At 42.1% G+C, this 27446-nt stretch overlaps 1 protein-coding gene across 1 annotated transcript in view; it reads right to left on the bottom strand.

Moving 5' to 3' along the window:
- Window positions 1-26730, bottom strand: part of wnt9a (wingless-type MMTV integration site family, member 9A) — a 40457-nt gene extending 13727 nt beyond the window's left edge. The window contains exon 1 of the mRNA XM_066716264.1: window positions 26298-26730. Within this exon, the coding sequence (XP_066572361.1) occupies window positions 26298-26389 (92 nt within the window). The 5' untranslated portion in view covers window positions 26390-26730. The remainder of the gene's footprint in view (window positions 1-26297) is intronic.
- Between the last annotated feature and the right edge of the window lie 716 nt (window positions 26731-27446).

The raw sequence follows: 27446 nt of genomic DNA, 5'->3' as shown, positions 1-27446 counted from the left end.
GACATTCTTACGATACACTGATGCTAAACTGATCCAAGACAAAACAACAACCCAGAGGACTGACAGGTAAGCTGGCACGTATTACTGAGAGTCAGGAAGGTGGCCATTCTAGCAGTGTAGCTCTTAAATAAAGGTTGAACCTGAGCACAGCCTCGTGGAAAAGAAAACAAGGAAGTCAAAACCAATGAATGACAAAAGCAGCACACCCACTCCACAGATGAATGGGGTTAGCGAAAGACATAAACAGAGGTTGTGCAACACTATATCTTGCATATCTTCTGTAAAATCTACCGACATTTCATCCTAAATCACCTTTGTATCTCGGTTCCAATAAATTACTGAAGGACAAACGGGATTGTTCTTTTCCTTGTAGAAAATGGAGTCTGCAGCCCACACACATCAGTCACAATTTTAGCCAACCTGATCTCAGATAAGACTATAAGGAGACCAGCCACAATTCTTTGAAGCCTTTTCTCATGTCGAATTGTTCACTGTGCCCACTTACCATTGCATTCCCAGCTGCTGATTTCAACAGTGGTTACCTGAATTGCTAAATAAAGATATGCATGAATCAATAAGCCAGGGACACAGCACAGATGCAATGTATTACTTATCGAATCTTCTGGGAACATTAACTGCCCCAGAAGGAAGCACCCCTCTAACACCCTGTGTGCGTCCCATGCCTGTGTGTCAGTGTGTGTGTGTTTGGCGCCGTGGCCTCTAACTCTTCAGTTTCTGTGTGCCTGTCTGTGAAGAAGTCGAGAGGAAAACTAACTCAGTCAGCCTGTTGAATCTGACCTGCCCTGTTCAGGAATTCATGCCTTCAGGACGACACAGTGAGCGATGGCTTGTTTAGCTCTGCTGTGCCACCTTTTTCTCGTCTGTTTGCAACTCATTGCCGAGTTTCCTGAATGACACCTGGCAAGCTGAGTCTTGACTTTCTCCACATCAGACTGGAAGAGAAAGTAAACCACATTTTTATTTTAAATATTTATTTGTTATCATGAGCGGCCCGAATTTACGAGTGTTTACCCACTTTTTTCCACTTGTATTTTAAGTGTTGTGGATATCAGTCTCCCCTGGCTGTATGCTGAAAAGAAACCAGCTCAAGACAGCTGACAGGAAGGCTAAAATATAGATTTTCTGGCTTCTTTATCTTCAAGGTCATTGAAGTGCACTTTCAACTGTTTTGGCATGTGAGAATAGAAACATCGACTTAATTTGTTTTCATGCTTTTGTACAAAGGTTGTGCGATCATTTATCTGAAATGAGACACGTGCTTCATTATTATTGCTACACCAAGACAGCAACTGTTCTTCTCCACAGAAACATCAGTGTTGATAGCAAGACCTTCAATGGGAATAATTTGCTTTTTTTACTAAGCCCATATGGGCCATAGCGTACACTTGGCATAAATGTAAAAGCCTTGCCTGAACAAAACCCTCTCAAGTTAAATATACAACAGTGTGTCTCACCAGAATGTGTTTTACAGCATGCTTATCGCTTGTGAGATAAGCTGGGGTATTCTCCCTTTATGCGCACTGTATTTTTTTTTTTTTATTGCATATATTTTATATCTGTAGTGTTACATTGGCAATAAAGTATACGATGTTCCAAGTCCCAGGCAATGGGAACTACAGACTGGATGAAAAGGAAAAACCTGTCAGTACTGATGTCGACTGTAGTGGAAATGTACGAAAACAGTGCCAATTCCAACAACACGCTGGCGATTGTTCGTGGAAGCCAAACAAAGCCTGTCCTTGCACTGTATGATTGTAAATGCAGGGTTGAATCAGTGTATAGGTGTGCAAGAGCTGTATGTATTTTCAGTGAAGACTGTATATTTTGAGAAAACAAACTGCGTTAAGTACAGTGACACTCGCACAAAACAACCAAACCAAAAGCAACCTTTTTAAAGGCTTATTTCAGTTCATTAATTCAACTTTGATTATGCTGGGATGCCCGTTTAGAAGGCAGTTTGTAAAATGGTGAGAAGTACAAACATATACACCTCGAACATCAGAAAGCTAGATCTTGATGCTGTCTGGCTTAAACGCAAGGCACCTGCAACAGAACTCAGTCGCACATGAAACGTTTGGGGAAACCATCAAAACACAAAGCAATTTCTACGAAAGTCTTTCACCGCAGAGCAGGAAAAGCACTGATGGTCTCTTAGGCATGAAAAGCAACAGAAGCCCTACATACTGTCACTCATAAAACCCGTACAGCTTCAGCCTCCACAACAACAAAAAGGACATTGTAGTGCTGGCAAGAGTCCCGAGAAGAGCAACTACACTAATCCCTGGGATGCAGGGTATGAGTTACACAGAACTGAATATTTTTAGCCTGTAACAAAGAAGGCTTGGGGGGAGATTTGAGAGAGGTCTTGAAAATCCTGAAGGGGTTTGAGAATTTCAACCCTAATACAAATCAGCACAGACTGCAGTCATGGAAGCTTGTTTCTCGCTTCCTGTCATCACAGATGTACCTCAGGAATGAATGTCCATTTGATAAGAAAAAAAGACCAACTAAAGAGACACCATAATAGAAGTGGGATTGAATTTAACCAATGAGGTCCTTTTAATTCTGTATATTTTCATGCATTCAAATCCCTCCATCTCAGCCCTGCGAACTTCAAGCAGACCTTCTGTTGACTCTTATTTTATATCTGTGCTCAGTGAAAACGTGTCCAGCTTCAGAAATGTCAAGAGATCCGGCAGCAAAACCAAACTAAGCAGAGTTCACAGCAGTCGGGTAGAGTTCAAGTTACTTTCTTCACACATCGGGTTCTTGGCATGGTCTTGGCAAAGTCCTACCATTATTCCTGTAAATGCAAATGAAGGCAATTCTGTCTCCACACAGTGGCTGGAAATACTCATATCAATCCACACATTTTTATGGTCTTCCAAGGCTGCTATTGAGACCAGTTACATGTCTTGACAAGGGAGTAACACACAAGCAAAGTAAAAACACCATACCTGCCTGTTTAATAAATAGTCTGGAAGTGAATGAAGAGAAGGTGCTTTTAAAACAAACAAAATAATCCCTCAGTGGAATGGACGGGCCAATGGTTGACAGTGCGATACCTGTTTGAACTAAGTTGCTCAATCAGATCAGTCAAAAAGATTGACTTAAAGTATTTTTGCATCATGATTGTTCATCTAGGGCAGGAGTGGATAACCCTGGTACTGGAGAGCCGCAGGGTCTACAGGCTTTTGTTCTATCCAGATCGTTAACTTCTTAATTGAACAAAATTTTGAGTCTTAATTAGGCAAAATGTCCCTGTGTTCAAGGTATCCATTAATTGGTAATTTAAGGAGACCTGGAAATCCTGCAGGATTGCGGCTCTCCAGGATCAGGGTTAGCCATCCCTGATCTAGGGGATCGATTTTTCAAACTAATAAAGCTGTAGCAGACTTGAGCCACTTTGTACATCTGTCACTCAAAGCATCAGCTCAATACTCATTGTTTGTTCAGTACAAGAGGATAATTAGGTGCTATTCCCTAAATATTATAACAATGACATACTGTTACCTTCAACACTTGGCATCTCTGTATCTCCCTTCAACACAATAAAGATATGTAAGTACAGTATTCAAGTGAAAAGAAACAAACACAAGAACATATTTCAGTTTCTGTTGTTTTCTTGCATTGACGATTTCTGGAAGGGTTTGTGTTCACCTTAGGGATCTGACAAATATCTGCGAATGAGCAGTGTGGTGTGATAGTTTGATCAAAGAAAAAAAAGAAAAACGAAAAAAAGCAGGTAGACACAAGTCTCCGTGGCCCTCCATACCTGACGTTCTGTCTCCATGGAGAGGGCTTGTATTATTCAATTAAACCGCTTAACCTGCGGTCTTCCCTTCCCATCTTTACTGCAGCGGATCAGCTACTATGTTAAGCTTAATTGTTCCAAAAATATGTATCACCTTCAGGTCAAAATACCTTGGTATGCTATGGAGCCCTGGTATGACTCTCCGGTAATATGTCATTCTCCAAAACATCTCTTGAAACAGTTACCCGTCTGTGTACGTGCTGAAGTGCACCTCCACGTCACTCCACAAGAGCACTGATTGACAACGCAGTCTTATCTGAGGCCAATTTAAGATGTTTCTTTTAATACGAGAGAGTGTGAGCCAGTTCAGTTCATGTACAATGGCAGGTTTTTTTTTCTTCCCAGTTAGATCTCCAGATTAAAAGTCAGACACAAAAACAAGGCATTCCCTCAATTACAAGAGCAAATACAACTCCACAGCTGTCCACTCTCCTGGGACATGTTTCCCATATTGGTTTTGGCCCGGCTCCAAACTGCAGATTCAGCACAGATTGTGTTGGAGGAAGCTGTGTGGGACCCGACGCTAGGTGACAGTTGTGCACGTGGCATGGCAGAGCAGAACGTCGGTTAGCGGTGCAGCAGCAAAGGGCAAACTCTGACCGAACATCTGTGGGATGCCATTTGCTATGCATTTTAATTTTAGGGAGAGACAATAGGGAGGCCTTTACCATTCTGCACACAGCTTCAAGAAGAAGAAGGAGAAAAACACAGCTCAGCTGCCTGTCCACTTCTGTTTCTCTCTCATTTATGACATGAAACAGTATCTTTCTTTAGTGACCACAATTTGATCTGGAGTATTATTAGCGTAACCTACCAAGGTATGCATTTCACTCTTGGCACTGCGGGCGTCCGTTCTGTTTACCTTTATTGAGAACAGTCCCATACCTACGGGCCCTGCTCTGTGCGCTGCCGGAGTCGAGACAGTTCACGCAGTTGTGTATATGTTTTGTTGTGGCCTTCACATGCACATGCTTCCCTTCATATCTTTACAAACAGACCTCATTTATTTCTGGATAAACCCAAGGTGGCCAAACAGCCTTGCTGCTAATAGCCGTTTCATTAGCAGTACACAGGGAGCTGTACAATAATATTAATAACACACTGTTAAACGAGTCTCGTATTTGTATTTTAATGCAAGACCGAGCTTGCCAAGAAAGTAATTACAGGGATACCGTTACGCGATAATAATAGCAAGGATTTGCCGTTCAAGGATGTGTTATTTGGATGGAGATTTCTGGCTTAACTGTGTAAGATCTGGAATTCATTTTGCATTCGGTTGATACGGATCAGTAGCGCTCTTGGGTCTGAGGTTAACTGTTCAAGGCATGCAACGCATCCAAATGCTGCTGTTCGTGAAAATAAGAAAATGTCTGAGAGTCCCAGCTCTTGGACTGCTTGTGCTTTGAGTCTGAGGTTTTTGTTCTACAGTTTCTTAAGTGTTTCATTTCATCTCATCTTTTAAAGCCCCCAGCTGTGTTATCGAGCAATTCACTTTGTTAAACAAAATTTTATTAAAAACTTGTGAAATACTGACTTTCTTCCTGGAAGTATAAGGAATGTGTGTTACAAACAAGCACAATTTCAGTTATTTAAACTTGTTACAGGAAACCTGGAAGCAAGACTATATTATAACATCTTCATCAGAGCTTCTATCAAAGCAATTCCATGATGTTAAAATGAAATACAATAACCAATTTAAATCTGACTGGAGGCGTGCCATGTTTTCTTCTATCATTTGTGCCACTCCAAATATCTATACATGAGCAAGCGGTTCAGGGAGGAGCTCCTAAATAAACTAAACCATTCATCAAAGGAGATGTTTTGAAACCTTGCCAGGTTGAGGCTTTTTCTTGTAGGTATCTTTAAAAAAAAAGCTTTTCTTTGCCGAGTACAGATGTGTCTTGCTGTTTGCTTGTGGGAGCTCCCTTCAGGTAGTCCTGCGAATCCCATCCGTGGTTGTTTTCCTAACCTGTGTGCTCAGCACTGAGGGAAACCAGGCGGAGAGACAATCACATGGCTGGAGGCATGATGCTGCCATGTGTGCCGACATGCTCTTTTACACACAGATGCTCTCGTTTTCTTTGCCTGTCATTCACACCTATCCTAGTGTGTTTATCCAGGGGTTTGCTGGCTTATGTTTGCACAGGTTGTAAGTATGATTTTATTGTAACTGCATTCCTGGAAAAATAATACTAACACAGAGTTCTTATTCTGCAGTCTTGTTGTCTGAGTCGTGTCATTTAAAGGTGCTTAACTCTGTAAATGTGGGTTCAGCCTTAATAAGGAATACCTGTAGTTGAGTCGAACTACTGACTAAAAGAAATGTTCTTGTTGCAGCCGGACTTGTCCCACACTGAGAAATTACACCACACTGGTAATTATTACTGGTATTTTTTTTCTCAACATTTAATCTAAACTGACAGTCGTGTTTTTCCAAATGACGTCTTTCTTACCGGTTCTGTGCACTGTAAAAAGGGGGAAAAAAGCCAAGTTCTAGAAACTATTTCCTGAAATGGAGAAAGGCGGTTGTAGTTCGTTCAGATAACTTAGCAGGATAAGGACAAAACATGAAATATACCATATCTATGACTGTGTAACGTTGGAGTTTTGTGGCCTAAAACCACTACATCATATTGATATCTTTGTAATTAGTAAGGGATGCCGCCCACATACCATTGCTTCTCCCAGGGCATCACAGGGGGATTGTTCCACATGTTCCTTTCTAATTCTCTTAGACATGGTTTCATATTCCCTGGAAAATATTTCGGCACAACACATAGCACCTTGACAATGTCTTTGAAAGAACGACAATGACATAACATTACGTGTGAAATGCACACGTAAGTTGCCCAAGATCAACAATAAAATCAGGCATACATGCAGTGAAAGCATCCAGAGCCTTCAAGCAGACAGGCCGTGCTGTAAAGATACCAGTTCCCTCTCTCTTCTGCAGTATGTATGGTTTAAGTTGCTGAAACATCGGTGCAGTTAATGATCGGGAGTGTAATACGACACGTGTCATATGTTGCGAGATCCTCACGTGTTTTAAAGCAAACTGCAGTCCCTTATGCTGTTTATCAGCTTCCCATGTTCTCTTTCAAACCCCCTTCGAGCATCATTGGATTTGCCACAGGTTAGTATTTCTCATCGCCTATCTGATGTATTTATTTATTGTGTGTGAGTGTGTGGGGGGGTGTACTGAAAGAAAAGAAAACGTGTAACTGCTTTCAGATATTTGCAATGACCCACATTCAAAAGAGGAAGAAAAGTCAGTGTGTGGCTCAAAAATCTTGATTTTGTTTCTCATATACAATTACCTACAATATATTTATTTGTAGACGTGAGGTGTGGGGAGGTGGGGGGCAGGGGACAAAAAATCAGGTGTGTTTTAGGGGTGGAACTGATGCATAAAACAGAAAGCAATTTGAATAGGCTTGAATCAATGCAAACTCCCAGAGCTGTGAGAATACATACACAACATATTAATTCAGGGGGAACTTTTTACTTTGGGGATGAATAGCATATGACTGGACGGAAAACCTCCTAGTCTGGGCTTCTGATCAACGGAATACATTTCAGTGAGTCAGTCCAGCAGATGCCAGATGATCATAACATCTGTCAATAAGACAACAATGAAACCAAACGTTCACTATGCGAGTCCTTTCCAGGGCTTGTTTCCCGCACTGCAGTGAAGCCGAATGAGCAAAACTTAATCTTGGCAGCACATGAACACAGCCGAGTGACAGCCGAGCTCAGCGAAATTCGATACTCCGAGACCTACAGAGGGATGCAAAGGACAAACATCATGCAGTTTCCCTCCAGCTCATTGACAGATAATTGCAATGATACTTTAAAACACCTGACCTTGTCAAATACGTGGGAGTAATAAACACATTTGTTTCTGACTGCCCTGCTGGTATAGTTTCAGTCGGGATGATTTTTACTTTGGAAGTGCCTACTTATGGTGAGGACCAATTGAAATGAGTTTCCAAAAGCCAGGTATGATAGGGAGATGGGATAGCTATACCGAGCAATATGGCAGTGCCCTGTACAGAAGTAAAACAAACGACTGCAAAAAGGAGACATCTGAAACCATTACAAACACTTTTAGTAAGTTCACCATTTGAAGTACTGGCAACCATAAGAAACAGGCATATGACATCAGTTGCCAGAAAGACAACAGTTTCAGGGTTGGACCCCTCTTGGTCACAACACAGTAACCAGTGCAGTATGAAGGGGGACACAGTCCTCAGTCACAATCATCCACTGCAGTCCAAAAAAAAAAAAAAAAGTGAATTGCTACTCTGGGTCTTCACAAATGGCCATTAAATACCCTGGCTGTATAGGGCTCTCTGTCTGGGCGCGGATGAGCACAGCTGAGCTGCTCTGCATTGCCAGTGCTCACTGAGGGAAAGCTGCCTCAGATACAAGTCATTAGACTCAAAACTCCCTCGAAGCAGAGTTTGATTCACTTGGAAATACGCTGACCCGGGGCCGGCACGTACAGCAACCTCTCCATGACTGGAAGGCATTGTACTCCTCAGCTGTCCGCACTGCACACTGTGGATGGCAGGAACCTGCCCAGAGGAGCAGTTTCTCGTGAGCTGATTCTTTAACCTGTGAACAGTGCGGTGACCTACAGTTTGTGCTTTTTAGGTTAAGCTCTAGCAGCGGTACCAGCCTCACAGCTCTGACGCTTTAATGGGCAAGATGCAAAGCACTCGTACCAGACAGAAGCACAGATGCACACACACACACAAGCATGCACACATCCGGACAGACATACACACACACCCAAGAACATGCACACGCATACAGACATACAGACACACACGCACACACACACATGCTCGCACACACACATGCAGAGATAGATGCACACAGACACATGCACGCACACAGACACATACACACACATGCACACACACACAGATGCACACACATATGCACATGCACACACACATACACACAGACACACAAGCACATACACACGTACGACTTTAAGATAGCAAATAGCTAACTTTACATCAGATTAGCAGCTGCTCGTGTCTCACAGGGGAATCTATGACATATTTTCTCAAGCTGAGGATTGTAAGACTTCAAAATGGCTTTTTAAATATAGTTTATAAACTGTTCACGTAAACAGTATAAAGCTCAAGGTCTCCCCTGTGGATGATTGCAGAGAAGGCTAAATTAGCCCAGCAGGTTATTCAATTAACTGGTTGACTTCTTCACCTCTACCAGACTGCATTCAAATTCAGCTGAGGCTCTGCATTTTATCTTTAAAAAAAAAAAATTCACATTACCGAAGCACGGTTGAAATATGCCCTAAATAGAAATCTCTGTAATCCCTCTTAAAGAATAAATGCAAGGAAAAGAGATCATATAATCCTTTCATGTATTGGTTGGCTATTGGAGACATGCTTAAGGCATATTTAATATCAAGAAAGACCTATCTAAGATCTGCAATCTCTCTACTTGTATTGAATATAGTAATAACTTAAACTACTCACATTAAACAAAATTGAAATGTAAATAAACTGATTAATTGTATTCTATAATGACACAGTACTGCCTGCTTAATAATGTCAGGAACAAAGTTAAGGACCACTAGATCACGCTTTCAAATGCTGAGATTAGCTGGAATCAGAAAAATAAATTGAGGGAATTGATTGGTACCAAAAATTCCATAAATATATAATCCCTTAAGAGGATCATGCAAAAGCGTGCTGGCGGGTTGATGTTCATAATCATTGGTAGGGGACACCAAAACTAGCTTTCGGCCACCAAATAAAAATAAAACAATTGCGAGTAAAACTGCTGAAATGAAATGTAACAGCATGAATGGTCACCTGCAGGCTAATTTGTCTCCATGTGGAAGACAAGAGGGGTCAGTATTCAATTAACACAAAATGCGCAATTGCAAAACCGCACATCCTGAAACAGCACAAATGTTCAACAGAAGAGAAGAATGCCCAGCATCGTCTCCTCCTCATGACCGAGGGACCATGGTATGGACGAGGAGCTGTGGTTTCTAATCTATATTAATGATCTGGACTCTGGGATAGTTAGCAAACTTGTCAAATTTGCAGATGATACTAAAATAGGTGGCTCAGCAGATACAATCTCGGCAGCACAGGCTATTCAAAGGGACTTAGATAATATTCAGTTGTGGGCGACACCTGGCAGATGAAATTCAATGTGGACAAGTGCAAGGTAATACATGCAGGTAACAAACATGTCCACTATAATTACACTATGGGAGGAATAGCGCTAGATGAAGTAACGCATGAGAAAGACCTAGGAGTCTATGTGGACTCCTCACTTTCTCCATCCAAACAATGTGGGGAAGCAATAAAAAAGGCAAACACAATGCTAGGGTATATTGTCAAAAGTGTAGAATTGAGAACAAGAGCAGTGATGTTCAGACTGTACAATGCACTAGTTAGAGCTCATCTGGATACTGTGGACAGTTCTGGGCTCCACACTTCAAGAAAGATATCGCTGCTCTAGAGGCAGTTCAGAGGAGAGCAACCAGACTTATTCCAGGTCTGGGAATGTCCAAGGGAATGTCCTACTGAGAGACTGAGGGACCTGAACCTTTTCACCCTGGAACAGAGGAGACTATGTGGGGACTTGATCCAAGTCTTCAAAATCATGAAAGGCATCGACCACATCAAACCAGAGGAGCTTTTCCAGATCAGCAGGGACACACGCACCCGGGACACAAATGGAAATTGGGCTACAAGGCATTCAAAACAGAAAACAGGAGACACTTCTTTACACAGAGAGGCGTCACAATCTGAACAAACTCCCCAGCGATGTGGTAGATGCTGAAAATTTGGGAACATTTAAAAATAGACTGGATAGGATCCTTGGATCAATTCATTATTAATGGACACCAAATGAGTACGATGGGTTGATTGGCCTCCTCTTGTTTGTAAACTTTCTTATGTTCTTATGTTCTAATGTTCACATTAGAGGCCAAAACCTCAGACACAGATGGGCTTGATGTGAATTAGGCAGAGAATACAGTGCATCCTTTAATATGCAGAGATATACTCCAAAAAGTCCCGAGCTCGTTTGTTTATAATCTCCAGGGGCAGTTAGTTAAGTCTCCCCAAGGTCTCTCTGTGTCAGTTTAGAAGGAAAATACCATTGAAATGACCTGGTCCAAAGGTGACCTGCTTCAATACACTGGAGTCTTTTCTTTGATCCTACCACCAACCCTGCTCAGAGAACCCCCCCCTTCCAGGCCTGGCCTTACAACCTTCCCACTTTCCCCGAAAACATGAGCACTGGAACAGTAACATCTACACTGACCGCAGGTTTTGTTTTGTGTCTTTTACTTTCCTGTTCTATCTATAGTTTTTTTCGGCAGCAGCTGGCTGGCTGTCTCTGGTGACCATTTTTACCCGCTTCACACTTCACACAACGTCTCGCACCGAAGCTGTGTGATTCTCGCTCAGATGATTCCCACATTCATTTTTAAACTGTGATAATATCACGTTACTCAGGAAAAAGGAACATCCAACAGATAATCTGGATAGGGTCCTTCACTTCCACTTGAATTTATATAACTTGTACTCTTGAAATATTGGCTTGAACCAATACTAAGACTAATACTTTTAAAAGCAAATAGAAAGATGTCAGCCTCAGTCAGTTGTTGTGTTGTTTCCATCTTGTTTGTCATGTATTTGTGTGTCCCACAGGAGAGAAAACAACGCTAAGCATGGAACAGATATTTTAGTTTGGTAATAGTTTTAGAATCCCCACGACCCTCTCCAGGATAAGCGGTTTCGAAGATGGATGGATGGATGGAATAGTTTTAGATCATTGGAAGTGGTTACATACACACATTTTGTCAGAGCCTGTCTGAACTAGCCAGGAATTGCTAACAACTGCAATAACCATTACATTACCTTCTGTCAATTACTTGTCAGCAAATAATTATGTATGTAAGATTTATATGGTTCTAGTTGACACCATTCAACTCCTTATTTAATCATTTGAAGTTGCAACTAGGATACTGGCAAATCAAGATAGCAACTATTGCCAAGTTCAGAATGACCTTCACAATTAATGACAAATGACTTTTTAAATAAAAATAGAGAGCGACAGAATGAGAGGGAGACATAGAGGGAACGCCAGCGTCCATGGTGTTGTCATGAGCGATGAATCATTTCACCTAATCCAAACAAAATGGGTTTTTTCGGGAATTAAAGAGAAAAAAACAGAAAAGAAAAACAACAGCGCTTGCATCTTCCCACGCAGCCGGCCTGGAAGGACCACGGCCCGCTGGCTCGGACGGGCCTCGAGTAACAGGGGACTAATAAACAGCAGATGTGACCGAAGGAAAGCGATGAAGGACTCACTCACCCTGGCAATAAAAAGCTGTTATATCTTTAAAAATAATAAGACACCCCAACGAGATTTACAGATGTTAAAATATATGTGTGTGTGTGTGTGTAAGTCTCCTCTTTAATTAGGAGTTTCAGGGCTCTGAACGAAATGCTAGCCATGCCTCTTGAGCACGCCGGCACACAGATGATTAAACCTATCACCACAGGGCTCTTATTAAGCACTTTCTTGTTTCAATTGGTCCCCTGTGTCTGTAAAAGAGGCAGTAAAGCACACTATGGAGATATCAAACATTAAAGGAAACTGCTGCTTTTTCTTTTAGTTTCTATATGCACATGAACCCTCAACCAGTTTTGTTTGAGGCACAAGAGTAGGTGTTTGACACTTATGCTGAAGATTGAACGGATGGCCTTATTCAAGTATGGGTAGAGGTTGGGTGTGGCAATGGCACTGTGGGTTTAAATCCCGGCTGTGCCACTCCCCAGGGACAGCGCAGTTAAGTTCCCACTTTGGAAGCGCTGTGAAGACCACAGCCATCTGTTTTATTGCACCTGGAAATGCCACGAAGTGAAGACATGAGGCACTTCTCAGGAAGAGTGGGGGTGTATGGAACAAATTACCAACTCTGTGCATGCTAATGTCATATTACATTATTATACTATATATACATATATATTTAAAAAACAACGCAAAACATTGAACACAATACTTTCAGAATCCTGTGAATTGAGTGTAGACTGCACATGTAACTCCCCAAGCCAGCAAATCATTCGATGCAATCGGCAAAGCTGGAAGAATGCAAAGCCTTACACTAATGCAGCACCTTGAACCACTCACTTCTAAAGTGGCACAAGAAGGCTAACAAATGATACAGTGAATTAGTACTTAAAGGTAGAATCCTCTGCATAATGTTAACAGTGGTACACATGCTCTGTTTATTTTTATTTCTTTCATAAAAGACCTTATGTCACCTTGCAAGCTAGAACAATACTCACACAATATACTCCTACGATACACAATCAGAGACGGACAACCGTCAGTGCAATGCCCAGCTGAACCAAGGGAAAAGTATAGTAAGCTTTAAGGGCAGCTTCTCTCTGCACATTCATCAGCGCGCAGCCTATTAAAATACACGTATCCATTACAGCTTTCTGCTTGAAGAATGTCTTTGTGTTTCTTAGGAGGTAAGCCAACATCCAAGCGGTGCAAGAACAAGCCCCACCATCCAAAATGCACTGTGTGCAGGAGAAATGCCTGTCTGCTGTATAAAATAAGGTGACATATAGTAGTGGTCTTTACTGCAGCATACATGATGGGTCGTACAGAATATGAATCAAAGCCGAAGTACTGAACACACCACCGGCCTGCATTCCTTCCCTGAAAGGGTTAATGGGACCCCTGGTGGAGAGGAGCAGCAAGCAGCTGAAAAATGCCAGCAACAAGTGTAGCACAGCTCCAGACGACAGGTGCTGGCAGTGTGTACGCAGGGCAGCATCAACACATCTCCAGAGCGACCTCGATGAACCCCAGACAGCAACCAAGACACGGCAGCTTTAAACACCGTCTACTCCGGCTGGTTGTGTGGTCTGAGCTGCGCCAAGGCAAGGCCTCCAGCAAGGCAATTACGCCGTGCTAATGGTAGTCATTCTCCACAGCTGTTGACCCAAAACTATCGAGACACTTGGCGCTCCTTAGCAACAACTGCTTATTATGTATTATAATTTTGTATTATTGATTAAAGGGTTCATTCGTGTAAGAAAGAATGGGGAATTAAAGTGTGCTAATGGCAAAGAACAGAAACAATAAAATAATTGTTTGTTGGAGAATATAACGTATTACAGACAGGTTAGGTTTCTTCTTTCCTACAGGATCATGCTTGTTGTTCGTTTTCTTCCAGGTGGTCTACTCTGTTGTGAAAGTGGAGAGGTGATCCGCTCCCCTCAGTTATGTTAACATAATTTAATTAATTACCAGCCACATATATGTAACTAAAGAGCTTGCTATGCCGAAACCTGGCAATGGAGTACATATTTAAATGGTTTGCCATGCTCTAATAAGGGCTCCAGCTAAACCAACAGAGCAGCTCTCGAACTGGGAATCTACACAAGATGTTTTGGTTTTATTCCCCCCATTTGAATTATTTAAATGATCTCCTGTAGTCGCCTCTTTCTCAGGATTTATCAGGTGCAAGAACTTCAGAAAAGCTCTAGTCGGGTTAGGGAATTACAAGTAACCTTCACTGTGTTGGACCTGCCACTACAAACAAATGTCATGTTAGTGCACCTACTGTCAGATAACATCTTCAGTCCATCCCAAAACAACGACCTCCCCCTGCTGCAGCATCACTTCAATGCTAATGCGATGGCACAGTAGGTAAGACTATATACTTCCCAACTGCTTATGCATGTTCTAGAATAAATGTTTAAGACTTTCAGAATATCTTTATGAAGTTATCCCAAAATCTCCCATTTATTCACACCAGCAACTGATTCAATACAGTCTTCATTTATATTCTTTGTTCTCTTTTCCTGTATCCCGTTGAATTCACAGTTGAAAACCGCAGCGTGTCTCTGACAGTGCCCCTCTCCGGATGCATGAGGGAGGTGTTAATACACTCACTGGAGTCATAAAGCCTCACATTCAGGGAAAATCCTACGAGGGTCGGGGTTCTTTCACAGTGACGTCTACAGGATGTGACCAATGTAAGAGTCAGACCCTGACCTTTGTCCAAATACTGAAACAGTGGCTATTGAGCAAGTATCGCCGTGTCCCACAGAGCCTGCGATTCTGTGAAACTTCAACTTCCAGAGAAGAAAAATACTGTCGTAAATAATCAGAAACCAGTGACTTCAGTCAATTTGACCTCACAAATGAAAGGAGCATGTGTCATCATTCTTTGCATATATATTTTGAACTAAGAGCGTATTCATGTCACGGTCCCAAGTTAGATGCTTAGTGTAGTGTCACCCATTCAAAAGGCTGTGGTCTGAATCTTATAACCGGATTGCACTGAAACTGATAACCAAAGAAACAGTTCATATCATCTTTTAATTGGTCATTAGAGATACTCAGAGCAAAGGTGTATAGAAGAAACACCATGAAAGAACTTGTAAATGTTCAGCATCCACAGAGTGCATACCATTCAACCGAGACATGCAATGCGGAAGAGCAACAGGAAACCCACCTCAGCCTAATATTTGATGACTTACTCTACTATTGAATGTCCAGGATTTTACTCCAGCACCGCTGTGAGTAAAGCAGATTAACAAGCTCAAGAACCCACCTGTACATTGGAGAACAACTCGTATATCTTTTTGTTTGTTTGTTTAATCTTTCCATGCAAGAGAAAGTTGATCCCCGCCGGGCAATGCTACTGCATCTTTTACAGTGTGTACTCCCCGGGCATTTGGAATCAGAGCATCTGTGCACTGAGCGTTAAATGAACCGCTTGACTGGGATAAGAACAGAAGTCCTTAAGAGGGTTAGCAGTGTCAGCTCCTACGGTTTGCAGCTCGGTATCAGTCAGCGTGTGACTGGCACAGGTCAGGGGTCCGATTGCTGTCCACATGACATACTAAAGCTCACACAATAGCACACATGCACTGGACACATGCACTGTGAAAACAATTGCAGTAACTTCCTGGCAGTAGATTTGTCAGTATTACAGTAGCAGGGGAGTGACTGTGAAGTGTCACACTGTACAGTGTTACAGTACAAATGTGTTCATTGTAATTATCGCAGCACACTGGCCGCTTTGGGTGATTTCTGAATCATTTCCGACATTTTGGAAGCCAAGGCTGTGCTCTGGTTCAGCTCAGTGTATCACTGAGCCCGTTTACACAAACATTTAGTGTTGGTACAACGTGGGCTGCCCAGGATTCAAACCTACAATCTTCCACCTTACAATGAGTGTCATCCCCACTGAAAATGCTATTCAGCAAGTACAGTCATTATTTTGCACTACCCACCAGGTATCCAGTTAGGTCCATAAATATTTGGACAATGACACAATTGTCATCATTTTGTCTCTGTTCGCCATCACAATGGATTTGAAAGGAAACGATCAAGATATCTTTTAAGTGTAGACTTTCATCTTTAATTTGAGTGTAGACATCCAAATTGGGTAAACGGTGTAGGAATTACAGACATTTTTAGATGTGGTCCCCCCAATTTTGGCTCAAAAGTGATTGGACAATAATCATGAATTAAATTGTGAGTTTCAATACTTGGTTGCAAATCCTTTGCAGTCAATGACTCCCTGAAGTCTGGAACCCATAGACATCTCCAGATGCTGGGTTTCTTCCCTGGTGATGCTCTGCCAGGCCTGCACTGCAGCTGTCTTTAGTTCCTGCTTGTTCTTGGGGCATTTTCAAAACAAACCAATCAGAGAGATAACAAAAACATTAGGTGTGGCCAAATCAAATATTTGATACATTCTTAAAAAGAAAGAACGCACTGGTGAGCTCAGGAACACCAAAAGGCCCAGAAGACCACGGATAACAACTGTGGTGGATGACAGAAGAATTCTTTCCCTGGTGAAGAAAAACCCCTTCACAGCAGTTGGCCAGATCAAGAACACCCTCCAGGAGGTAGGCGTATCTGTGTTAAAGTCAACAATCAAGAGAAGACTTCACCAGAGTAAATACAGAGGGATTACAACAAGATGGAAACAGGAAACAGGAAGACCAGATCAGAGTTTACCAAAAAACATCTGAAAAAACCTGTACAGTTCTGGAACAAAACTCTATGGACAGATGAGACAAAGATCAACTTGTACCAGAATGATGGGAAGAGAAGAGTATGGAGAAGGGAAGGAACTGCTCATGATCCAAAGCATACCACCTCATCTGTGAAGCATGTTATGGCATGGGCATGTATGGCTGCCAGGGGAACTGGTTCCCTTGTATTTATTGATGATGTGACTGCGGACAAAAGCAGCAGAAATAATTCTGAAGTGTTTAGGGCTGTATTATCTGCTCAGATTCAGCCAAATGCTTCAAACCTCATTGTACGGTGCTTCACAGTGCAGATGGACAATGACCTGAAGCATACTGCGAAAGCAACCCTAGACTTTTTTAAGGTAAAGAAGTGCAATGTTCTGCAATGGCCAAGTCAGTCACCTGACCTGAATCCAACTGAGCAGCATTTCACTTGCTGAAGGCAAAACAGCCCAAGAACAAGCAGGAACTAAAGACAGCTGCAGTGCAGGCCTGGCAGAGCATCACCAGGGAAGAAACCCAGCATCTGGTGATGTGTATGGGTTCCAGACTTCAGGCAGTCATTGACTGCAAGGGATTTGCAACCAAGTATTGAAACTTTCAAATCTTGTGGTGGCATACAGAGCCATAATGATGACAATTGTGTCACTGTCCAAATATGTATCGATGTAATAAAGCTGCTTAATGCTTGCTTTCTTACCAGAGAATGGGTGCTCTAGAAACCCAGGCAATGTACAGTAACCTACCATATAAGACACCTGCAGCAGTATATAGCATGTTGTAATAGTGCAGTTACAGTTCAAGAGCTTCCCTTTTTCAGCTTCATGTCCCCTGCAGTGGAGTGCAATATAGATAGATAGATAGATAGATAGATAGATAGATAGATAGATAGATAGGTAGATCTCAAAGAAAACCACACCAGTGTGCCCCTAGTACGTTGCCAAAGTGTCTTAAACTAGCCTCGCAGACTCTAAGGAAACTTGGCATCAAGGAAATCTCACCATACATTACCCCCACCATCTGACCCTAATCTTTTCCAACGCAAATGTCTGCCAGGAAAAACAAAACAAAAACTTCCAGTAACCACTTTGCCATTCTGTCTGTATCTCTGTCCCTACCAGCCATGAAAACATAAACTAAGTAACCAAATATGCCATTATACTGCAACTGTGTCCATGACATTGAAAATATAATCATTATAATAATATGCACTAAACAGCACAGTTGGAAAGAGACAGTCATTAGTACAGGGAGGTAAATGTGCATATTGGAGTAGAAAGACTGTCAAATGTCTTTAGTGTTAAAAACCTTTTTCTTAACATAGACACTTCTACTGGTGTAATACGATACGCTATTTAAATTCCTCCACATGAACTAAAACACAAAGATATCTTCTATCTTTAGTAACAGCAGCTATTTACAACCACCTGCATCCCATTAAGTCACTGTATCATGGAGACTATTGAGTTTTATTACTTTATGTGTGTTTAGATGAGTATCCCTGATCAATTATAAATTGTTTAAGCAGAACGTTATCTATGCACAGCTATTGAAAATAATCTACCAGTAATTAAAGACAACTAATCTACACTGAAGTGTGCATTTGCAAATGTGTAATCAAAATGCAGGCATCAGAGTTTGAAAGAAGAGTATATAAATATATATATGAACAGATATGACGCAGAGATGGCCATTGGCATGTTCTTCATTCACTGATCTAAACTACACCGTTCTAGAGCTTTCGAAACTACTCACTAGCAAAGAAATGCCCCAACATTTACACACAATACTATACAGAAAACAACTATAGAACAACATACAGAACCATCATCTATCCTCTACTATCTGTTTCCATATAAATAAATGTCCACGAATTAACCTTGAGCAGAAGACACAGCTGTTCTCCCCAAGACCCCCAAGGGTGACTCAAGCAGAGAAAAGTTCCGTCAAACCAGACAGAGTCTTCATCTGGCAAGGATCGTGCACTGAGTGGCACATCGAAATAGACATAACAACTCATTGCTCTGGACTGTCCACACTGTTACAAGTGGCTTGATGGGTCTATACATAGGCAAGCATAATAATACAAATATCATAAGAATGTATTATTATTTACTCTGAAGGTGTAGTCCTGCAGTGTCTTTTTTCCACATTCAACAGATAGCAGAAGCATGTTAGTTGGTGTTGAGTGAGATCGTTACACAGCAGTATAATGTCTTGCAGGTGGCTGACATTGGCAGGACAATCCAAGTAATATGTCTCCCAATAGAGAAATAATAAATTATGATCATTAAGAAGAAGAGGATGAAAGGAGGAGTATTTGTCAGTGCCTCCTTTGGACACAGAGGTTACTCATAATGTAATGCCTGTGGTGACTTAAGATTTCCTTCCTTACATTTAATTAGAGAGGGGAAATATTGGAGGTGACATAGAGTAGGCACATGCCAGTCCAAGAGGGCCGTAGATTTAACTATGACGTATCTCACCTAGTGTGTGTGTGTGTGCGTGTATTGGGCTCGGATAGTTGAGGAGAGAACAGGATTGATTGAATGGTTCTTTTTAGAAATGACTTTGCCAAGTACTGTAACTAGAAAAGACTCGTTCTCTTGAGCCGTTTAACATGATATTGTGTAAAGCAGACATTTCCAATGTGACTAAAACTGTGAACTACAAGGCCAGGTGGCTGGTTAGCCTGTTACTCCGAGGCCCTTAATGGCAAAGCTCAGAGCTATTAATCCCAGCTTGCGTGTCAATTGGAGAGCCGCTCTTCCTTCACTGCAGATGCTAGATACATTTACAATTTAAATAGCTGCTGTAAGACTTCATAATGTTTCAGTTTCTTTCTTACGGGCTTCACTTTGTTTTGTTTCTTGATTATCAGTGACATGTACGACTGCCATTCATTGTGACTGACAGGTCTCTAATTGCCCTGGAAAAAGCCTGTGCTGACTTCCTTCCAAATCTCAGCTGAGAGCCACACTCAGGTCAGAATCTACCAGCTTTCACACTGTGTGTGTGTGTGTGTGTGTGTGCGTGTGTGTATGCGTGTTTCTTTTCTGTGCAAACTCAGGAGTGTTTCGGCAGTGAAATGTAAAAGAAAATACACAATCAGCTTGAGGATTAGAGTCTGCGGTGATTGTGCAAAAGGCGGTACTGCCAGACAGGTGTATTAGGCCACCAGCCAAGCATCGGACAACAGAGGTGTTTAAAATTTAATCCTGAGGAGAAAAAAGTGCATGCAATCCCACTAATTAATCAAATCTAAATCTAAATGACCTAAACAAAGTATTATCATTTCCTATTGTCCTTCCTAGATTGCGTACGGATCTCCAAAATTCCAGATGCAATGAGCTTCACTCCATACCTTCTCCCCAGTGAGATTTTCCCATCTCCGAAATATGATCCCCACAAGTAGCCGATAGACAACTGGAGATTTATTCATGGAGCCGTTCTCAGTCAAAGAGCCAATATTCCTCACTGTGGTCCCCTTGGCAGCGGACAATCCCAAATTGAAACCTTAACCAGGTCAAGCATATTTTATAACCATTTGCACTGCAGTAATAGCCTATAGTTCAGCTGCTCACAGATTCAAGTCTCAAAATCTCCCGTGATATTGACTGTAAATTGGTTTGGCAGATTAGCACATCACTTGTACTGGCTATGATTCGGTTGGCAATACTTGAAAATATTTACAGTACATACAGGCAGAATAAGGTACAGTTATTTCCATTTAAGTTAGTGTTTTTGGTTTTTGTTTTTTTCCCAGCAATAACAACTGTGAGACCCTCCTAGGGATCACACATCTGGATTTAAAAACAGCATCTTGCTACTGATGTGCCTGAGAATGAGTAAAAGACTTCAATATATGTATTTAGGGGAAAATGAAAAGAATACAACATAACATGTCAGGCAGAAATAATCAAAGTTTGAACCGTTTTTCAGTGAGCATCTCTTGGTATTGATTCATAATCCTGGCCAACAGAAGAACTGAGCCTCTCAAATGAGCGGAATTATGTGACGCGGGCCACGTGATATTGAGTGTCATAAAACACCACAACCCAGACGTTTGCTAAAAAGTTCCTTTCTTCCGTTAGAAAATGTTTTTGCTATTGTAACAGGCATTGAAAAGCTACCGCAGGCGATGGAGACTGGAGTGGTTAACAACTGCTGGATTTGAGGTGGAACTGGAAAGATGTTTTTCTTTTAAAAATTAGGGGTTATTCTGAAGAGACTGGATGGGATAAAAAGGTAAATAGATTTTTCCTTGACTTCGGTGACCCTCACAGTTGTTATCAGTTTCCTATCCACACATCTCTCTCTCTCTCTCTCTTTCTCTCTCATCTGTGTTTTTGGGAGCAGCAGATAACTGGCTTCCTGGAGTCGCAGTAGTGGCCCTGCAGTATATTCAATTAGCAGTTCCTTTACAGTGTCAGACCTGTTAGTGCTTCAAACGCCAGCACACCTGGTATTAATTGATCGAATCTGTGAAGGGCACTATACCATACTGAATATAATGTGATGGATTAATTAACTGATTGATTCATAGTCATCTGCGTTTATAAGCTTGCAGAAGACTGCAGACAGACCGTCGTCGATGACCATTGAACAGAACCCAATCTGCACTGAAAAACAAGTCCCGTTCCCAGGCGGTGAGGTCCAGACCACGGAGAGCTGGGCTGCTGTACCACAGGAAGAACACAACCATGCGACTAGGGAAAAGGAAAACCCCAGCAGTCTGCAAAGTTAGAGAGCTGAGTATATGAAAACCAAGCAGAGACGGTAAACAGTAAGCGGGGATCAAAGGCATTTCGTTCTCAAAACGCGTCTGACCACAACTAAAGAAACTGGAGACTCATTTCCCCCCACTGTTTATTTATACTGGGCTTTGTGCCTTTCGATCCGGTTGTTTTTAAATTTCACTTCCCGCTCTACCGAGGTTACATAAGAGGAGGAGAAGACCGCACTGAAGCCCAGTGCTAGTAAAGTGGGGTGCTCCCTCTGGTGGAGAGGGCTAATATTGCACTCACTCAATAACACCTAACCTTAGCGTGGTAACTGCATTTGCCTGGCTTCTTCAAGGAGGGGAGGGGGGGGAGTTAGAGACATTTAGTTTAGGAGTCAATACTCTGTCCTAGAAACTAATAAATTACAGCTATCACTCACCAAATGATTTTGAATTTCTGTGCTTCATATGTCTTAGAATTCAACTGGAGTGGAATATATATTAATTGAAAAAGCAGGTGGAAATTATGTGATGTGCGTGTTTATGTTGTTGTTTTGGGGGGGTAACAAGGGTAAATTACACATCAGTCTCTTTATCCAAAAACTTTCCAACACCTTGTTCTTATGCAGAGTGACATGGAGTCCATGAATCCTACAAAACTTACCACACATGCCATATGTGTATTGTGCCATTACCATTTTTTGCAGTAGCATCCAACAACTTTGTGTGTCTGTGTGTTTTTCCTACATGTGTCTCTTGATCCTCAGAATGGGGTTCAGTTGGCTTCTTCCCAAGGGGGGTAACACCCTCTCCCAGTGTCAGTTTGGGAGTCTGAAACTAGAGTACAATTATATTCTCCAGGTGTACTTAAACCAGATTGGGTTGTGTGCAACAAATTAACTTGCACAAAGTAACGGTCGAGGACATGTACCCAAGACTCAGATAAATCAACCAGCATGTCTTTAATCTAGGCAGGTCCAGTATTTAAGGGGGCATTTAGCTTCTGAGTGGCTCAAGATGACAGATTGAGTCGCACTCTGCTGTAGTCTTTTCCACATGGAGTCCCACTCCACCCTTCGCTACGCAGTCTATCAGCCACAGACACAGTATTTAAATTACTCTCATGCTCCACCACACAAAGGGAAATGGAGTATGCAACATTTAAGGTCTATTTTGAGTAAATCAGCACTGAGGAACGTCTCAAATGCCTTTCACTCATGGCAGATATTTATTTGCACAACTTTGTGTTAGTTTGAACATCCATTAAAAAAAGTTAGGTCTGTGTTTTTTAGCACTAGGTTTACAATTTCACGGTCATCTGCTTCAATGCACACACATGTTGAATGAGTGCACCCCCCTCCATCGTTCTGCTTTGTGTTTTGTTTTGTTCTTGGCCTACCTGACAAAAAGAGGCCAGGTCTGTGTACTGCTTGAGCCTGACTGATGGTTTGATCTGAACCAACGAGATCATTCATGTTTACCTGAAGAACTTTATAGGGAGAAAGCTCTGACTTCTGGCTTTAATAACCCTAATCTTTTCTGTATAACCAAGGACAAACTCACTTCCATGTCCCTGACGTCGGTTACCCAAATGATCGGCTAGTGTTGTGCTGAAAGTCACCAACCATGAACCAAGATCGCATCACTCAATGACACAGTAAGTATGATTGGACCTTAAAGCACCCAGTGTCGCTGAATCGAGCAGCGTGGGTTCCCAACGCAGACGTGTTAATTCCTCAAACTGAAAGTGGATGCAGGCCTTGGCAGTCAGAGGTAATCCAATCCTGATGGGAAAACTGCGGCCAACAACTGACAAGCCATCAAAATAGAGTTGAACAATTGCTAGGGCACTTTCCCTGCCCTGGCTGGGCACTGCAGTTCATAAACTCCCAGTCCTGTTTTACATGGATCGGCCAAAATGGATCACAAATTCAAAAGGATACTTCCTGTATTCACGAATCTGAAGACATAAGCAGCAAAGAATATAATCAGGTACACACTTCCCTTTATAAATGGGACAGAAATATTTTGATTAATCTCCAGACAACCTGCTAATCCAGGACCCAGGACAGAAGGAATAAGTAGGTGTGGGACAACTCCACAATCAGCTGAGGCCCCACCACATCAGTTAGGGTCATCCCAGAAGGTCTACACAACTCCCTGGGATCATTTATAAGAGCTTGAAGAACATAAAGACAATTTTATTACTATTTACGATATATATATAGATTCATCTTTAATAATAAAACCATAAATAATAAAGAAAACACTTTGCAAAATGAATGTCTCCTTTATGATTGTATCCCACGCAGATGACGCAATCGTTTTGAATCCAGTGTTCGCTTTATGAGAGTGAAGTGAAGCAATCAGAAAGCCTGATCCTCAGATCTATACAATATCTCAGTAGTCGACATAGTGTCCTGTGAGCGCAGGTCTGTAATGCACACAGAGCAGTTCCCGTGTGTTTTCACTGGGAATTATGTCACGTTGTAACAACATGCTATACTGACACACCCTGTTGCGTTCCCTCAGAACAACAAACCCACTCCGCTGGTTAAGTGGACTGGACTTGAATGGCAGCTTTCCAGAGCCGAATGCTGTGGACCTCGACTGCTGTGCAGGGCTTATTCTTATTTTTTCAGCTTTGCATTCCCTGCAGAAAGTATCTCAAGTAGTCTGGCTGCTTGTAAAAACACCTTTTCATACATTCTTAAGAATCTCAGAAAATGAAGTTGTCTTCTGCAATGTTGTAACATGTTCTTTGAGAGGAAAAAAAAACATACAAGCTTGTCTGGACTTCACAATAGACGGCTCATACAACAGCACCTGAAGTCCTTCTACTCTGTGTTAGTGTAAAACCTCAGACCAACTATTCCCACACACTATGTGGACCAGTTATGAAGGAGTTATGAAGGGCAAAGTCACTGAGACACTGGGCACAACTTGCTAAGAGCTTGTCTCTGCAGCAAAGTCATCACTTTCCAAGGGAAGTCATTGCCAACCCCACTGACTCGCTCTGAGTGGGAAAAGCTGTCTTATCTGCACCGATGTGTTAAGCTCTGCACCAAAGCTCAACAAGATAGAGACTTTGAATTGCACTTGTCTTGGTACACAACATTTAACCTCTCTTCCAATGACTGGCTTCACAAATGTTAAATTAACCCAGATGGCACGGGACACACTAAACTAAGGTGCTACACAAGTGATCATGACTGCTACTTACAATTGGAAATAATTATCTTCAGAAAAAGAAATAAGTTGATTACAGTCTTCTACAATATCGGTTAATTTGAACTTTTAGGTACAAATGTGAATAGGCTAAAATAATATTAATATTATTCATCATCATCATGACATTGATTGTAAAAAGTCAGCTGGTGTAACATTATAGTTGTGTTGCAGTCACTAAATTCACTAAATCCAAAGGTGATGCCTGTTTTTTTTTCCAATTCACTCTCAGTGCTCAGTATAACAGAGTTCAGTATAACATTCACATTGGCTAGATCAGCAAGGGAACTCGACTGCCTGAACACACTTTTCACACATTTAGTTTTGTTTTAGTGTTTTCTCATGGGTGAGCGCACATCCAGATCCAGTATTCATATTCATATTCATTCCCCCTTTGGCAGGGTTTTGTGGAGTTTCTCTCACACGCCTCTACAGAAGAGAGGGGATTGTTTCATGTACAGCCGTCACCGATTCTCATTTCTCTACCGAACAAATGAAACCAAACACGAATAGTTTAAACTGTGAGATTTTAACTTCACTGCATGTCATGTTGAAACGGACTGGCAGCGTCACACAGCGACGGGACGGAGGCGTTTGGAGAGAGACCGGGTCTGTGTACCGTGTGCATGTATGTATGTGTATGTAAGCATGTTTGCACGATTACAGGTCAGACAGTCCACACTGCCCAGCTCCACTTCAGATACCTGTCTGCATGACCTACCGCCTATCAAATTAAATACACCCTATTTCAATAATCATAATCAGCATACTCATAAGTGCCTAGATTTCACGTTGAAGCCAATCAAACACAATGCAATGACACTAGGCTGAGCAGTGGGTTAGCTAATGCAACGTACAGTACACAGAGACAAGTTACACTTCATACCGGCACAGTAGTGTCCCAAATGCACACAATAAGTGGTCATAATGAAATAGAGCAGTCTCAGGCAGGCAGCGTTGTATTGCCGATGCGCTGCGTTTTGAGGTTGTTAGCAGGTCTTGAAAGAGAGAAGTGCGCCGGTGCTGACAGCGCAGTGTGGGTGTAGAGCCGGAGCACCGCCGGGTCGAGAGCAACCTGCACCTAGGACCTGCTGCCCATACCCCTACCACTACTACTACTACTACTACTACTAATAATAATGCACGGCTGTGATTGAGGAATACTGCGATTACACGTGTAGTAACTCTGCCAGAAACACTGCAACATTGTTAACGTTTATAAATGTTGCATTACCATACAAACGCTACTATGACTACAGATTATTATGATTATTAGTGTTGTTGTCTAAGACGTGTATTCCTAGTGCTGCTCCATTGCACGACACTCCTCCGCAGTGTGTTGTAAAAGAAAGAAGCCAACAAGTTGCGCTGAGCAATGATCCTATTTGTCCAGGGCCGGCAAGCAAGCGCCAGGAAGAGAGAGGGCACCTACCCGAAATAAGCAGTGGTCGCTCCAGGCAAGCCGAGCAGGAGGACTATGACTGTGAACGATACCCATCCCAGGAGAAGGTGTCCATCCAGCATTTTGCTGCGGCTCCAGGGCAGATCATCTCGTTTCTCCTGAGTTGCTGTGTAAAGGTCTTACTTGTGCGATCTGCACCTCTTATACAGAGAGAGTCCGCTCCTCCCATCAGAGAGAGAGAGAGAGAGAGAGAGAGAGAGAGAGAGAGAGAGAGAGAGAGAGAGAGGTGGGAACACTTTCCTAACATTTATTTAGATAACGTCGAGGAAATCTAACAGGAGATTGCGCTCCCCATTCAGTCAGCCCGCTGCAATGAAGTCGGTCTTCAAAACGATAACAGAGCAAACTTGGCCAGGGAATGTCAGTTTCCTCTCTGAACAAGACACTCCTGCTTATCTGCCATTAGTCTGAAGACCAAGAAATGACATGAATGCAATGCAGACACAGGGAAACGCTGCTGCGTGCTTCTGAGACAGTTTCGCTTTTAGGGGTGTGTAGTGTCAAGATTGATTAATAGGAAACCTAATAAAACACCCCTATCGAGATGGGTGGATAAATAGTTTAACTCCTCAAACCCCACTGTTAGTAGTGGCTTATAGTTGACAGGGAAGAGCTGTAGCTTTAATTGTAAAAATAGCAATACAGAAAAAATAGAGATTTACATAACAAACCAAGCTTTGGAAAGAAAAATACTGGCTTGTGTTAGTAACGGGGAACCAAGATTGCTGGATCACTGATACTGGGTCATTCTCTCAATATGCAGTGTCCCTGTGGCCCATGGTTGATACCTTTTTAACAGCCAATGTTGAGCCAACATTGTTATAGTGTTTTTAATGATGTGAGGGAGGCAGCTCCTACACAGGGATGCCTTGGTTCTACAGCCCACCACAGAGATGCTGTCGTTCTACGCATGGCAGATCTCACTCGCAAACCGCCACTGAAGCTTTGAAGTGATTGTGTTTTGCGGTCGTACAGTATGACATTGTAGGACACCCCAGGGCTGTCCTGCCTTGGTCTCTCACATTCTACGGCAGTGATTAGGCATGTAACTGTTGAAATAGAAATAGAAGATGAGGGAGAAATATTAGGAGAAATACAAGTATGATGTCAACCTTGTTT

The sequence above is a fragment of the Amia ocellicauda genome, chromosome 2 (genome assembly GCF_036373705.1).
Source record: "Amia ocellicauda isolate fAmiCal2 chromosome 2, fAmiCal2.hap1, whole genome shotgun sequence".
Classification (NCBI taxonomy): domain Eukaryota; kingdom Metazoa; phylum Chordata; class Actinopteri; order Amiiformes; family Amiidae; genus Amia; species Amia ocellicauda.
The sequence above is the reverse complement of the archived record's forward strand: the minus strand, read 5'-3'. Positions and strand labels throughout refer to the sequence as shown.